This window comes from Phocoena sinus, chromosome 15 (assembly GCF_008692025.1).
Source record: "Phocoena sinus isolate mPhoSin1 chromosome 15, mPhoSin1.pri, whole genome shotgun sequence".
Lineage (NCBI taxonomy): Eukaryota > Metazoa > Chordata > Mammalia > Artiodactyla > Phocoenidae > Phocoena > Phocoena sinus.
Genome location: NC_045777.1, coordinates 43,566,156 through 43,580,331, shown reverse-complemented (window position 1 = coordinate 43,580,331; position 14,176 = coordinate 43,566,156). Strand labels below are relative to the sequence as shown.

The window sequence follows — 14,176 nt, the reverse complement described above, 5'->3', positions numbered from 1 at the left end:
CCTCTTCCTCATCGTGGCTCAAAGGTGAGTTACCTGAATTCCGGTTGAAGATTTATTACACCAGCTACCAAGAGACTTTTTATGTCAAAGCTTTCTTTTGGGTTTTCTGCCCTCCTGGCAAATCAGAGAGGCAAGAAGACACCAGCGGAACAGATTAAGAGGTGAAATATTTTCAAAGAACCGCTATTATATTGCAAGGAGAGCTTCAATCTAATTTAATACACAGTTCAGGTTTTCTGGTGGTCTTGGCTTAATAGTTACTCTAAGTGAGGGAAAATGGGTATAAAAGAAGAAAGAAAGGGAAGGAAAGAAATAATTTAACTGCCAGTAGAGTACTGCTATGTGGCCACGTTACAGATGAGGAAACTGAGGTTCAGAGACGTTTTTTAAAAACTAACCCAAGGTCACAGAGCTGCTGAGATTTGATGCCAGGATGCAAGCCTGTGCATAGGCAGAGTGGGGGAAGCGGACTGGACCCCGGGTCTGCTGAGGTAGAGGGTCACCCACAGGCACCCGGCAGGCAGAGGAGTTGGCCTGTCCAATGCAGAACCTGCCAGAGAACAAGGCCGGAGGTCTGCCTTCCCACAAGGGGTCACTGAGCATCCATGACGCTGGACAGAGACTTGGGAGCTTTGAAAGGGGAAGGAATCTCCCCCAAGAAGACAACACGCCCAGGGCTTTGGGGATGGAAGTCACACTGCCTCTGTGTGGAAAATAAAAGCTGAAAATCCAGGTTACAACAGACCGAGATTCACAATCTCCAGGCTCCTGACAGAAGCAAATGTATATCCTTTCTGGAGGTATTTTAAATTCAGGTCACAAAGAATCCCCACAGATAAACTTGAATTTTTTTAATCATGATATGTATGAGGAAACAAACCATTTCAATCTAGAATCAACGACAACAACAAAAAGTGAGGAGAGAGGATTCACTGAGAAAATGAAAGGGAATTATCAACTTCAAAAATATAAAGACACTTAATATGCTGAAATGGATAAAAACCAAAGGAACAAGAGACTCTCAAAATTGACCATATAGTTTTAATAAAGCACAAAGTGGAATTTCTGAAAATGAAAAATATAATAATTGAAATTGAAAACTCCATGGGTTGAAGAGCAGAATAGATTTAGCTGGAGAGAGAAATAGTCCATTGCAGAGCAGAGCTGACAAAATTACACAGAAGTCTCACCTGAGAGAAAAGAAATGCAAAAGAAAGAAAAGCACTAATAGTGGAAATCCTACCAACAAAGATAACGAAACAGTCCACGTTCTGCAGTGAGACAGCCACAACTGGTGAAAAGTATTTTTAAATAATCATAACCATTTTGAAGTCTCTGGAAACCGCCCTAAGGGCATAGAGCAACTGAAAAAATATTTGTGCAAGAAAACCTACTAAATCTCAGCGAAGATTGCCAGAATCTGTAGCTCTTGAGCCACCACCAACTCCCTCCCCTCCCCACCAGCTGCCTTCCAGAGGGCTAAACCTTCTACCTTCTGTCTGACAAAATCGGTTTTGCATCAAAGGGAGATTTTGAGAACGGAAAATTAGAGGTCAATCTTTTTCATAAGCATAGACACAAATATCTTAAAGAAAACATTAGCAAATCCAATCCAGCAATATATGTAAATGGTAATAGCATGTCCAAGTTGGGTTTATTCCAGAAATGCAAGGTTGACCTATCACTGAAAATCACTTACTGTGTTTCACCACATTAAAAGAATAATGGGAAAGTACAAGGCCATATCAGTAGGTGCAGGTAAGTATTTGGTCAAACAGCCACACACAGGTGGGGACACAAGGGACCATAGTGGGGCTGACCTGGGTAATGGTGACATGGAAGACCCATCAAGTTGTAACACAAACTGGGCACGTTTCCAAATGTAAGTTACACTCAATATGAAAACCTTACTAAGAGTGATGGCCCAAATTTTCTCATAACAATTAAAGAAATTAAATAAGTTAAAATCTTCTCACATACGAAGCATGATAGCCATTCTGACAGGTGTGAAGTGATACCTCATTGTGGTTTTGATTTGCATTGTTCTAATAATTAGCAATGATGAGCATTTTTTCTTGTGCCTGCTGGCCATCTCTATGTCTTCTTTGGGAAAAAAAATTTCTATTCAGGTTTTCTGCCCATATTTGATTGGGTTGTTTTTTTTTTTTTTTTTTGAGGTCAAGTTGTATGAGCTGTTTATATATTTTGAATATTAACCCCTTGTTGATCATCATTTGTAAATATATTCTCCTATTCCATAGGTTTCTTTTTGTTTTGTTGATGGTTTCCTCTGCTGTGTAAAAGCTTTTAAATTTAGTGAGGTCCCATTTGTTTATTTTTGCTTTTATTTCTTTTGCCTTCAGAGACAGATCCAAAAAATATTGCTATGATTTATGTCAAAGAGTGTTCTGCCTATGTTTTCTTCTAGGAGTTTTATGGTTTCAGGTCTTACATTTAGGTCTTTAATCCATTGTAAGTTTATTTTTGTATACGGTGTTAGAGAATGTTCTAATTTCGTTGTTTTACATGCGGCTGTCCAGCTTTCCCAGCACCACTTGCTAAAGAGACTGTCTTTTCTCCATTGTATATTCTTGCCTCCTTTGTCGTAGATTAATTGACCATACATGTGTGAGTTTATTTCTGGGCTTGCTATTCTGTTTCATTGAGCCATGTATCTGTTTTTGTGCCAGGACCATGTGGTTTTGATGACTGTAGCTCAGCAGCATAGTCTGAAGTCTGATTCCTACAATCTGAAGGTGATTCCTACAATCGTGTATGTTTAATTAAAAATCAGTCACCCAGGATGCACCCAAAGATTTGTGCACAAGGAGGTCTGTTACAGTTATTTATCAACATGCAAAATTACAAACAACAGGCTGCTCAGATAAGTTACATGCAACAGATTACTTTGTAGTGTAAAAATCACATTTTCATGTGAAAAATCAGTTGAGCTACACATTTATGGTGCGTGCACTCTTTTGTGTATATTATACTTCAATAAAAAGTTTATCCAAAAATTACACTTTTAAAGAATACTTGGGCTTCCCTGGTGGCGCAGTGGTTGAGAGTCCGCCTGCCGATGCAGGGGACATGGGTTCGTGACCCGGTCTGGGAGGATTCCCACATGCAGCGGAGCAGCTGGGCCCATGAGCCATGGCCGCTGAGCCTGCGTGTCTGGAGCCTGTGCTCCGCAACGGGAGAGGCCACAACAGTGAGAGGCCCACGCACTGCCCAAAAAAAAAAAAAAAAAAAAAAAAGAATACTTAATGACATAGTTACATGCAGATAATATAATGTTAAGAGAGAATTGCATACATAATAGGAACCAAATTTTAAATACGTACAAAATTTAATATATATATTATATGTATATAAATGTATGTGCATCACTGAAAGAAATCCACAAAGCTAGTGTGGAAGATTATTGAGGATAGTGAGATTATGTGCAAGTTTGCAAACTTATTTTCTTTTTCTTTTTTTATTCCTTTGGCTGCACCACGTGACATGCAGGATCTTAGTTCCCCGACCAGGGATCAAACTTGTGCCCCCTGCAGTGGAAGCACAGAGTCTTAACCACTGGACCACCAGGGAAGTCTGCAAGCTTTCTTTTATTCATTATACTCTGTGGTATAATCATTCAAATGTTCTACATAGACCATTATTAGATGGAGAGAGGGAGGGAGGAAGGGAAGGAGAAGGAAAAGAAGGAAGAGAGAGAGGAAGGAAGGAAGGAAGGAAGGAAGGAAGAGGGAGGGAGAGAGAAAGAAAGAAGAAAGAGGGACTTCCTTGGTGGTCCAGTGGGTAAGACTCTGAGCTCCCAATGCAGGGGGCCTGGGTTCCATCCCTGGTCGGGGAACTAGATCCCACATGCTGCAACTAAACATCCTGTGTGCCGCAACTAAGACCCGGCGCAGCCAAAATAAATAAATAAATATTTTTAAAAATAATAAAGTGCTGTACTTGTGCAGGCCCTGTACTCTAGGTAATATTTAAAAGAAAAAAGAGAGAGAGAGAAAGAAATTAATCTCATGGAGGCCCTTTCCCTTGACATGTCACTTGACACGTGGACATGTATGGACAGTTGAAATGCTGAAAGGCTCAACCCCTAGTCAAATAGGTTTTGACGCTTTGAAAAGCATTTCCGTGCTTTGGTTGCCTGGCCCCAGTCCCCACAAAGCGCCCCAGAGTGGAGGAGGAGAGAGTGGCTGGGCGTGTTCCTCATGCCCTGGACAAGGCTGTGGCCCTGCATGCACACCGCTTCCGGGGCTCTAAAGGCACCCTCCTTCCCCGGGTGCAGACGCCCTGCTGGTGGTTGGGATGGAACCAAGCCACACCGAGGCCGGCGGCGCCGGTTCCACAGTGGCCAGGAGCTGGTTCTCCAGCCACAAAACCCACTCTCGGGAAGAAAGGCTCAGAAAGAAGCTCAGTCACCATGGAGGGAGGTTCAGATTCAGTCAAGATGAATCTGATCCTGGCGCGGGTAGGATCAGTCCTCTAAAAAGAAACCACGTCCAGGACACTAGGGCGCAATTACAAAACTGAGACGGTTCCTATAAAGCCAGCCGTAATCAAAGTCTTACCCAGAAGCTGCGCACTGGAGTCCCAGGGAACTCAAGCGGCCACAAGGCCTGTCGGCAGGGCCTGAGGCTGGAGGAAAACACGTGGGGAGAGTCACATCCATTTCAAAAGATGGGAAATCACTGAATGAGAACCAAAGATCTCCTAAGAATTGGTTTGAAACACGTCATTTGAGAAGGACAAGGTGAAGAGCAAGGGAGAGTGTTGAAGACAAAACGGGGAGAAAGAGAGAAAAAGAACATTTCTGAACAGCAAAGAAATCTGTAGATAATCTGTGCAAGTCAGTTTTTAAGATGAGTTCATAGAAAAGCACAACTGGGCTGCAGGGGGATGAGTACGAGTGTCATCGCCCATCAGACTGACGTACACGTTAAGTGACAACAGCCAGTGCTTGTGAACGGGACACAGAACCTCACCCACTGCTGTGTGAATTCCCACAGTCTTTGGGGGAAGAATCTGCCAGACCTGTCAAGTCTCAAAACCACACACTCAATGACCCAACGGTCTCGCACTGGGAATTTATCCCACAGGAAAAAGGCAGCAGCTTCCAAGGCCTGTGACATGGTGAGGTGGTGTAACAGCTGTGTGCTCGGATCCCAGCATTGTTTGAGGCAGCAAGAAACTGGAAACAACCTGAATTCCCAGCAAAATAAAACGATAAAAGTCTTTAGAAAGAGGAGTTAAATAAACCATGGCACATCCATTCTCTGGAATAGTAAGCAGCAACGAAAAAGAAGGTGTGAGATCTCCATCGGTGTTGCCTCCGTGGATGAACCACTGTGCTGTGATGTGAGAAGGCCAGTCCCTGAGTGTGGAGTCCAGGCCCATCTCAGTGAAAAAAAAAAGGGCAATCTCACGTGGGTGTGTTTGCAGCGTGGAGAAAGGTGAAGGAGGATACAGGTGAGGCTGCCAATGCCAGTTACCTTGGGGTGAGCGGGGGATGTATCATGGGAATAATGAAATTTTTTACTTTTTTTTAAATTGTAGTTGATTTATAATGTCGTGTTAATCACTGCTGTACAGCAAAGTGATTCAGTTATACACATATATATTCTTTTTCATATTCTTTTCTATTATGGTTTATCACAGGATATTGAATATAGTTCCCTGTGCTATACAGTAGGACCTTGTTGTTTATCCATTCTATATATAAAAGCTTACACCTGCTAACCCCAACTTCCCACTCCATCCCTCCCCCAACCCCCTCTCCCTTGGCAACCACCAGTCTGTTCTCTATGTCCATGATTCTGTTTCTGTTTCATAGATAGATTCATTTGTGTCATATTTCAGGGAATAATGAAATTTTCTAATTAAAAAAACTAAACTTACAATCCCAGCTCAGAGAGTCTATGTACATTTCAATTACAAAAGTAGAAAGCACTCATCAAGATGAAAAACTTCTGCTTATGAAGACAAGCCCCAGACCAGGAGAAACTTGTGTAATGTGTATACCTGACTGTTGATTTCTACCCAGAAGATATAAAGAAATACAAATCAATAAGAAGACACGCTAATTTAAAAATGAGCAAAAAACATGAACAAATACTTCACAAAGTGAAATACACAGTTGTCCAATAAGCAGATGAGAAGAAGCCCAACACCATCAGTTTTCAGGAAAATGCAAATGAGAATCTCAAGGAGATGCTGTTGTGCACCCACCATGATGGCTAAAGTTCAGGGTTGACAGTATCAAGTGCTGACAGCACTGCTGCTGGGGGTGAAGAACGGTCCGGCCAGAAAACAGCCTGGCAGTTTCTCATGAAATTGAACACACACTACCCAACGACTCAACAATACCCTCCAAGAGAAACAAAAACAACAACCACACAAGGGCATTATGCAAGAACGTTTATAGCAGTATTTTTCATGGTGGCCAAAACCTGGACAAAATGTAACACATGTCAACAAGTAATGGACAAACAGATGGGAACCCTACTCCTCAGTAAAAGGAAAGGAGACGCTGACACACAAACCACAGGGTTCAACCCCAGGGACGTCACCTGACACAAAAGAAGGGGGATGGAAAAGTCCCTCGTGCAGAGCTCAAGGTGGCCAGTCTCTGGGGACCAAATCAGAACAGGGTGCCTGGGGAGCCGGCGGACTGATGCCGGGGCTCGAGGGAACCCAGGGCTCCGTACCCGCTTGTGTGTATCTGCGGAAGCTCATGGAATCATCCGCTTACGATCTTACATTCACTGCATGTAAATATTACCTCAATCAAATCAAAGTAGCAAGCCTCAAAGATCAATGTTTGGATAAATTTGGATTTGGAGCCAAGGGGAAGCCAGTGGCACGGGGATGCAGGCCTGGCAGGCTGCGGTGCCCCCATCATGCAGGCCTCCACCCCCTCTACCCCCAGGAGTCATGGTGAGGTTGGGCTTGTCATCCCCCCAAGCCCTTCTGGTCCTGTGGGCAGAGAGGCAGGGACTGCGGGTGTGGGTGGAATGTGGCAGGTGGCTGCTGCAGGGGCCACAGGCTGACAATGTCTGTCCCCTGGCTCCCACCCTGAGAGGCCAGGCAGCCATGGACCCCAGACCACAAGCCAGTGGAAGTCAGCGTCTCTGCATACACCTATGGCCGTGAAGATGCCCCCGCACCTGGCCGTCTAGGGGCAATATTCCTGCCCTCACCTTCAAATGGAGGGAAAGGGAGTCAGAGGTGGGCGTGACTCGCCCTCCACCCCAAAGCTTCCAAGCTTAGATCAAGACCCAAACTTGAGTCCCAGACCCCACGTAGCCTTCAAGGGCATGGCCAAGGTCGCATCTCCAAGCTCAGCACCTTGGCTTCTTTTTTTAAATTAATTTTTATTGGAGTATAGTTGATTTACAATGTTGTGTTAGTTTCTGCTGTACAGTAAAGTGAATCAGTTATACATATGTCCACTCTTTTTTAGAGTCTTTTCCCATATAGGTCATTACAGAGTATTGAGTAGAGTTCCCTGTGCTATACAGTAGGTCCTTATTAGTTACCTATTCTATATATAGTAGTGTGTATATGTCAGTCTAAGCTCAGCCCTTCGGTTTTTGATGCAACAAGTTCTGACTCCCCAGAACAGAAGACACCCCCCACTCGCCCCCGCCATCATCTCTGACGGAGGAACTGCCCTTGAGCTGAAGCCCATAAAGCAACTCAATCCACTCCCGTCTGCCCAGTGGCCTCTGTGGCTTCATGACGGCGGCTGGGAACATCCGTGTAAATTAGTCACGGGGGGAGCCTGTCGGCTACAGAAAGTAATAAAACTCTTGCCAGTGCAAGAGTTAATTAAAGCTTTTACAAGAGTTTGCTCATGGAGGGCCTTTGAGTTCAAGCCAAACCCCAAAAGCCTGGAGAAATTCATGAAATTCACACACATCCCCAGCCTGGCCGTCCTCCTAGGTAGTAATAAGCCATTGACAATTAGCACGTTTACACTTTCTTTAATGACTTAACTTGCAACAGCAGAATGTGAAAGACAGCACTGCGCAGTCCACAGAAGGCGGCAAAGGGGTTCTCAGAGACACACACTCGCCTGCTTACAGAACATTTTACTTTGGGTGGTGAGGAAATAAATTAAGCAAAGAAAGGTTATTGGTGCCACGGCCCATCCAGCTGTAATGATGATGCCTCTCTGTGGGGACTCAGCCAGGACCCCATCTCCTGTCGGTCGGTAGAGCCATGGACACCCAGGCATTGAGGAGAGCCACAGAGGCCACTGGGGCGGCCGGCGGCAGACCTGCAGAGACATGCAGCCTGAAACACACCCAGACAGTAGTAAGTCGCCACCCTGAAGGTGCCCGCCCCATGACCAGCAGCATGGCGTGTCCGTGGGCCCAGGAGAGGGGCTGGCCTGGCCTCCCTCGGGGGTCAAACAGTGGTACCCTCGGGCCAGAAGCATGTTTCCATACCTATTCCAAAAGGACACCCAAGACTCTGACTAGGCAGTTATTTTAGGGATAACTGGACTTCCACTGAGCCGTGCAAGCTTAAATCAGTGGTTCTCAAAGTGGAGCCTGGATGAGCTGCATCAGCCTCGCCTACGGCCTTGTTAGACCCACACATTCCGGGCCTGCCAGAGGCCCTGGGCCAGAGGCTTGGAAGGGCCCAGCCCAGGGCTCTAACATCCCCATGGGTTCCACCTCTTGCTTCCCTTCAATGCCTTCTTTTGAAGAGTCACACCTGGGAGAAAGGGAGCCTGTCACTGGGCCCCTGGCACAGAAGGGAACCTGGTTCACCTGGAGCGGTGGAACTGGGCTGCAGCAGGCAGCAGGTTTCCTGTTTCCAGGGGAATTTAAACTGAGGCCACGTGGTCACTGGGCAGCATGGGGTCCCCAGGATTCAACATCAACTGAAGTGCAGCTACTTTGTAATTCATGTGCAAAAACAACAAGAGGAACTGAGGGATGATGGGTGGATGAATGGATGGATGACGGATGATAGATGATGGATGGATGGATGAAGGATGATGGAGGGACGGATGATGGATAGATGGATGATGGATGATGGAGGGATGGATGATGGATGGATGGATGGATGATGGATGGATGATGGATGGATGGATGGATGACAGATGATGGATGATGGATGAATGGATGGATGGATGATGGATGGATGATGGATGGATGGATGGATGGATGGATGGATGGCTGGACGATGGATGGTAGATGGATGGATCATGGATGGATGGATGGATAGATGGATGGACGATGGATGGTGGATGGATGGATAGATGGATAGATGATGGATGGATGGATGGATGGATGATGGATGGATGGAGCCAATGTAGAAAAAGTTAACTGTGGCATCTAGGGGGTGGCTTGTGAATGTCCACAGAACAATTCATTCAACTTTTCTGAAAAAGCTTGAAATTTTTTCTACTAAAATGTTGTGGAAGAAATCAAGTGAGAACCGACTTTCACGACTGTCCCTTTGACCCTGGATTCGTGGTTCTGTGACACCTGCACCCACCACACACACGACATGTAAGTCCAGCCAGCCCTGGTTCGGGCTGGTCCCGGGGGTTTCAGGAGGATAAACACCTCAGGAGATTCACCTGCACAATTAAAAATTCACCAAGGATGGGGGCTTCTCTGGTGGCGCAGTGGTTGAGAGTCCGCCTGCCGATGCAGGGGACACGGGTTCGTGCCCCGGTCCGGGAAGATCCCACATGCCGCAGAGCGGCTGGGCCCGTGAGCCATGGCCGCTGAGCCTGCACGTCCGGAGCCTGTGCTCCGCAGTGGGAGAGGCCACAACAGTGAGAGGCCCGCATACCGCAAAAAAAAAAAAAAAAAAAATTCACCAAGGATGGGACAAAGGCAAGGGAGGCGGTGAAACCAACCCTAGCTCACCACACAACCTGGAGTCGGGAAATTACAATCTGGAAATTTTACACGAGGGCTACGGAAACTAATGGCAGAAGGAAAGCCAGTGAAATGGGTTATCCACAACAGCGTGGAGCCAAACGAACGAGGCCCGAGAGTTACAGACGCCCGAGGGAAGGTTCGCCCAGGTGCCTAATTAACAGCAACAAATGGGACGTCAGATGCCAAGGGGGACCGAGGCAGAGAAGCCACTGTCGACTTTAAAAAAATGCACAGTGTGAGAGTTGTGAGCTAAGTTTCATTTGGGGCAAAATGAGGACTGCAGCCCGGGAGACAGCATTTCAGATAGCTCTGAGAAACTGCTCCAAAGAGGTGGAGGGAAGGTCAGTATATGTGTGATTTTCATTCAAGGGGAGTACATGCAATCAAGCACGTATTTTTTTACAGAAGGTTTCTGCTAGTCACGAGAAGCAGTCATCACCATGAAGGATTTTAGTGATTATCTAGATATGAGGAGATACAAGAATTGGGCTCATAAAATCTGCTCCTGAAAATATGTATCTGCAGACCTGTTCCGCCAGTCTTTCCCAGAGCAGAGTGCCTCATTTCTGCTCTCCACCTGAGCTCCTTTCCGGGGGTGTTGAAAGTCAGCAGCTGCAGCAGCACCTCATTTAATCCTTGTAGAGGTAGGTGGCAGGTGCCAACGACAAGTGCCAATTTGTAGTTGATACCATCTTCGTGCATTTAAATCTGCAATCATTCCGTGAAACGAGGAGGGACGCAGGGAGGAAGACAAACCTGGGCCGTGGGGCGGGCGGTGTGTCTGCCTGAGCTCTTGTGGAGACCCAGCTGCGCTCCAAGGTCTAGCTGGGCCCCCAGGAGCTTTGAAGATGCTCATTCCCAGCCCCACACCCAGATCCACAGAGTGAGTGTTCACTCAGGAACAAACGGTCTGCATTTTTGCCAAGTTTGTGGGGCTATTCTAATGAGAGGCCTCCGTAGGAACCAGGACCCCACCTGGAAGCTGCCGGAGGCCAGAGGCAGGTGCTCTCAGTGCCCTGCCCACATCGCAGTGCCTGGTGGGGTGGCCATGCTACTGGGGGGACACTGTGAGCGCCACCTCTGCCTGAGGGCTCTCTCCAGCTGCCCTGAGGGCTGCTCTCAGCCCACCACCCAGCACTTCCCCCACCTCCAGGGGCCTGGCTCTGAGATCCCCAGCCACCCAGCAAGAACCTGTGCGTTAACCCACCTGTACAGGCTGTGTCCCCGTCCCACTGCCCACCCACGTCTCCCAGCGTGGAAATAAACAAGGACCACCCATAGGAGAACAAGCAAAAGCTATCTCCCCTATTCAGAGCGTGAGACAGCAAGGGAACTCAGCCACTGGCGCGTGGCAGAGACGGGCATGCAGGCCAGGGAGGGGGACAGGGGAGGCTGGAAGCAGGCAACTAGAAGCGGGGGATCCCGCGGGCCTGGCAGGGGGTACATTCGGCTTTCTTCTCTTGTTGATGCTAAGTTGAACACGGGGTCAAAAATTAGGGAAGCTGACAGCTCCTGACCAAGCCGGGCCGTTGGGGTGATTGCAGCAGAGGCTGTGGTCTGGCTTCCTGGGCAGGTGCAGCAGGGAGTGGGCAGGGTGCCATGGTCACGTGTGGTGTGGCTGTTGCCCACGAGTGCACGTGTCTCACTGGGACCCCCCGCCCATATGCCAAGTGCTCCAGCCACTGTCTCAGGTCTGCTGGAGGGGCGGTACTCAGCGTGAGACCTGCCTGAGGAGGAAGATGAGGTAGGCGGTCTGTGAGACAGCTGAGCCGAGGCCCCCAGAGGCCTCAGCAGCTCCTGGCCCACCACCTTGCAGGGCCCTCCTCTTCCTGACACCCCCTGGAGCAGACCCAACAACGGCCCCAGAGATGCCCACATCCTAAGCCTGAAACCTGTGACTATGGTACTCTTCAGGGAAAAGGGCCGCTGCAGATGTGAGGAAGGACCTCGAGGTGGGGTGATTACCCAGAATACAGGGGTATGGCAGGGGGCTAAATGTAATCACGTGAAGCCTTAAGAGCAGAAAACGCAGCTTTAGTCAGAAAGAAAGATGTGAAGGGGGAAAACAGGTCAGAGAGTTGCCTCGCCTCGGCGGTCAGCAGCCCGTGTCCCTGTGCTGGGGTCACAGCAGGTTCCAGCACCCGACGTGCTGCCCTGAGCCTTTTCCTCCTCATCGTCTAGTTCCAGAATTTCCAGGAGTTTCCAGAGCCCCAACTCCAGACCCTGACAGCCCTTGGCTGTAAAACCCACTCGAAGAGAATGCGACCCGTGGAAACTCAGCAGGCGGGTGGGGACGATACAGGTGGACACAGAGTCTAACTCTGCACACAGCCCTTGGCTCTCCAATGCCAGGTCATAGGTCACTCTACTGCCACTGTCCTGCAGCGTGAGGCTTCGAGAGCCACTGGACAAGGGCCTGGCTGGAGCGGCAGAGCCGCGTTTGCTGTCAGCACCAGCACTTGCCCCCCTCGAGCAAACCTTCCTAGGCTCCGGTGGCCCCAAGGAGGACCCAGAGGTCCAGGACAACACGATGAGGCCGGGCCAGCACAGCACAGCGGTCCTGACGAGGCACCCGGCCCCCACCAGCCTCTGCTCACGACGCTACCTCGGCTTTCACCCCCTCCTTTCCTGCCAAGAAAACTCCTACCCCGTCATCAGAGCTCAACTTAAATATCCCTTCTGTGGAGATAGTAGGGATGAGTCCCTGGGAAGCAAACAAGGTGGTGCTGGGAGAACAGGGGCCTGCTGGGGCATGAGGGCAGCCGGAACTCTGGAGCAGCGACGGGCCTGCGCAGAGGTGCTGCCTGGAGCCCCGGGGGTTCAGGCTGCCCCTGGGAAAGGGCATGACCCTCCCCTCAGCTGGAAGATGAGCACCAAGGTCCTGCCGTGGGGCCGGCGGTGCCCTGTGCCCACCAAGCAGTCAGCAGAGGGGGCAGCCGCTCCCTCAGCCCCTCCAGGCTAGCCCCCTGGTCCCAGGCCCGGGCCTCAGCCCCCCTCAGGGCGGTAGAGACAGCTGTGCAGGCTGAGCTCCTGTCTCCATGAGAAGCCGCTGCTGCAACATGATGTCGTGAGTCGCTGTCTGGGTGACACAGCGGGAGGCCAAGCAGCCCAGCCCTCGTGAGTCCCCAGGTGAGGGGCAGCATCCAGCCCACCCAGGCAAGCAAGTATCAGGGCCCCTGAGGATGCTTCTTACCCACAAAGCGTAAGGGCAAGAGGAGCAGCGAAATCTCGTCCCATCCCGTCACACCAGGTGCTGCTCCAAACCAGGACCCAGGGCCGGCCGGTGCAGTCAGGCTGACCCACCAGGGCCCTGAGCTGAGAGCCCCCGGATCCACACAGAAGAATCACGTGTAAAGAGCTGGCAACTCTGTCCTTCCAGCCAGGTCACCAGACCAAGCAACGGTTGGGCTGCCAGGTTTAGCACATAAAAATACACAAAATTTGGACTTTATAGAATGAATGATTTCAGTATAAGTACATCCCATGCGATATTTAGGATATACTTATACTAAAAATTTATTTGTTGTTTCTCTGAAATTCAAGTTTACAGGGTGCCCTGTATTTTAACTGGCAACCTTAGGTAACGGGTGTCAGAAGCCAGGCCAGGCCTTTACGTGACCTCTGGGCAGAAGCCACAGCACTGGGACAGGGAAGGCAGGTTGTGTGCAGTATCTAGGAACCAAGCCCCACTGTGCCTGTGGCACGTAAGTTCAGCTCCACCTGTGGATCCAGGCTCCCGTCACCACCAGAAAGGTTCTCAGTTCTCCTGGTCAATAGCATTACCAACTTCTCCAGCCTCCCAACTGGCAAGCACATACCCCTGATACCGACCCAGCCACAAACTTGTTTCCCATCTGTCAGTTGGGGCCTTTTATGCTGAGGGAAAGGAAAACAAACCTAGAAAATCCAACTAGAATGGTCTTAAGCAGCAAGAGACTGGATGGGAACTCATAACTGGAAAATCTAGCAGCACATGAGCTTCAGGGTAGGTTTGATCCAGGGGTTTGTCACCTGCCACTCCAGGGGCCACTACACCAACAGCCCCACTGAGATCAAGTCCAGACGCGGCACCAGCATCTTAGGGTGATTCCAGGCCCAGCCTGTGGCTCTTCCCAGGGATGCCGCAGACCCCACGGAGATGGACATACCGACACATGCAGCCCCCCACGTGCAGAATGTGTGATCATGACGGATGGTTGCGGGCGGCACTGGGTGCAGGAACCCCACCCGCGAAAGCACCAAGATCCCCCAGGAGGAGG

At 49.2% G+C, this 14,176-nt stretch overlaps 1 protein-coding gene across 3 annotated transcripts in view; it reads right to left on the bottom strand.

The window, feature by feature from the left end:
* The window catches only part of APMAP (adipocyte plasma membrane associated protein), a 97,888-nt gene that overhangs the window by 39,801 nt on the left and 43,911 nt on the right, over window positions 1–14,176 (bottom strand). For 2 of the 3 annotated variants that reach the window (XM_032605583.1, XM_032605584.1), the window contains exon 10: window positions 7,980–8,290. The exons of the other annotated variant lie outside the window; for it this stretch is intronic. In XM_032605583.1, coding sequence (XP_032461474.1) covers window positions 8,069–8,290 — 222 coding nt within the window. In that variant the 3' untranslated portion in view covers window positions 7,980–8,068. Of the gene's footprint in view, window positions 1–7,979; window positions 8,291–14,176 lie in introns of those variants that run through there. 3 annotated transcript variants of the gene reach the window in all.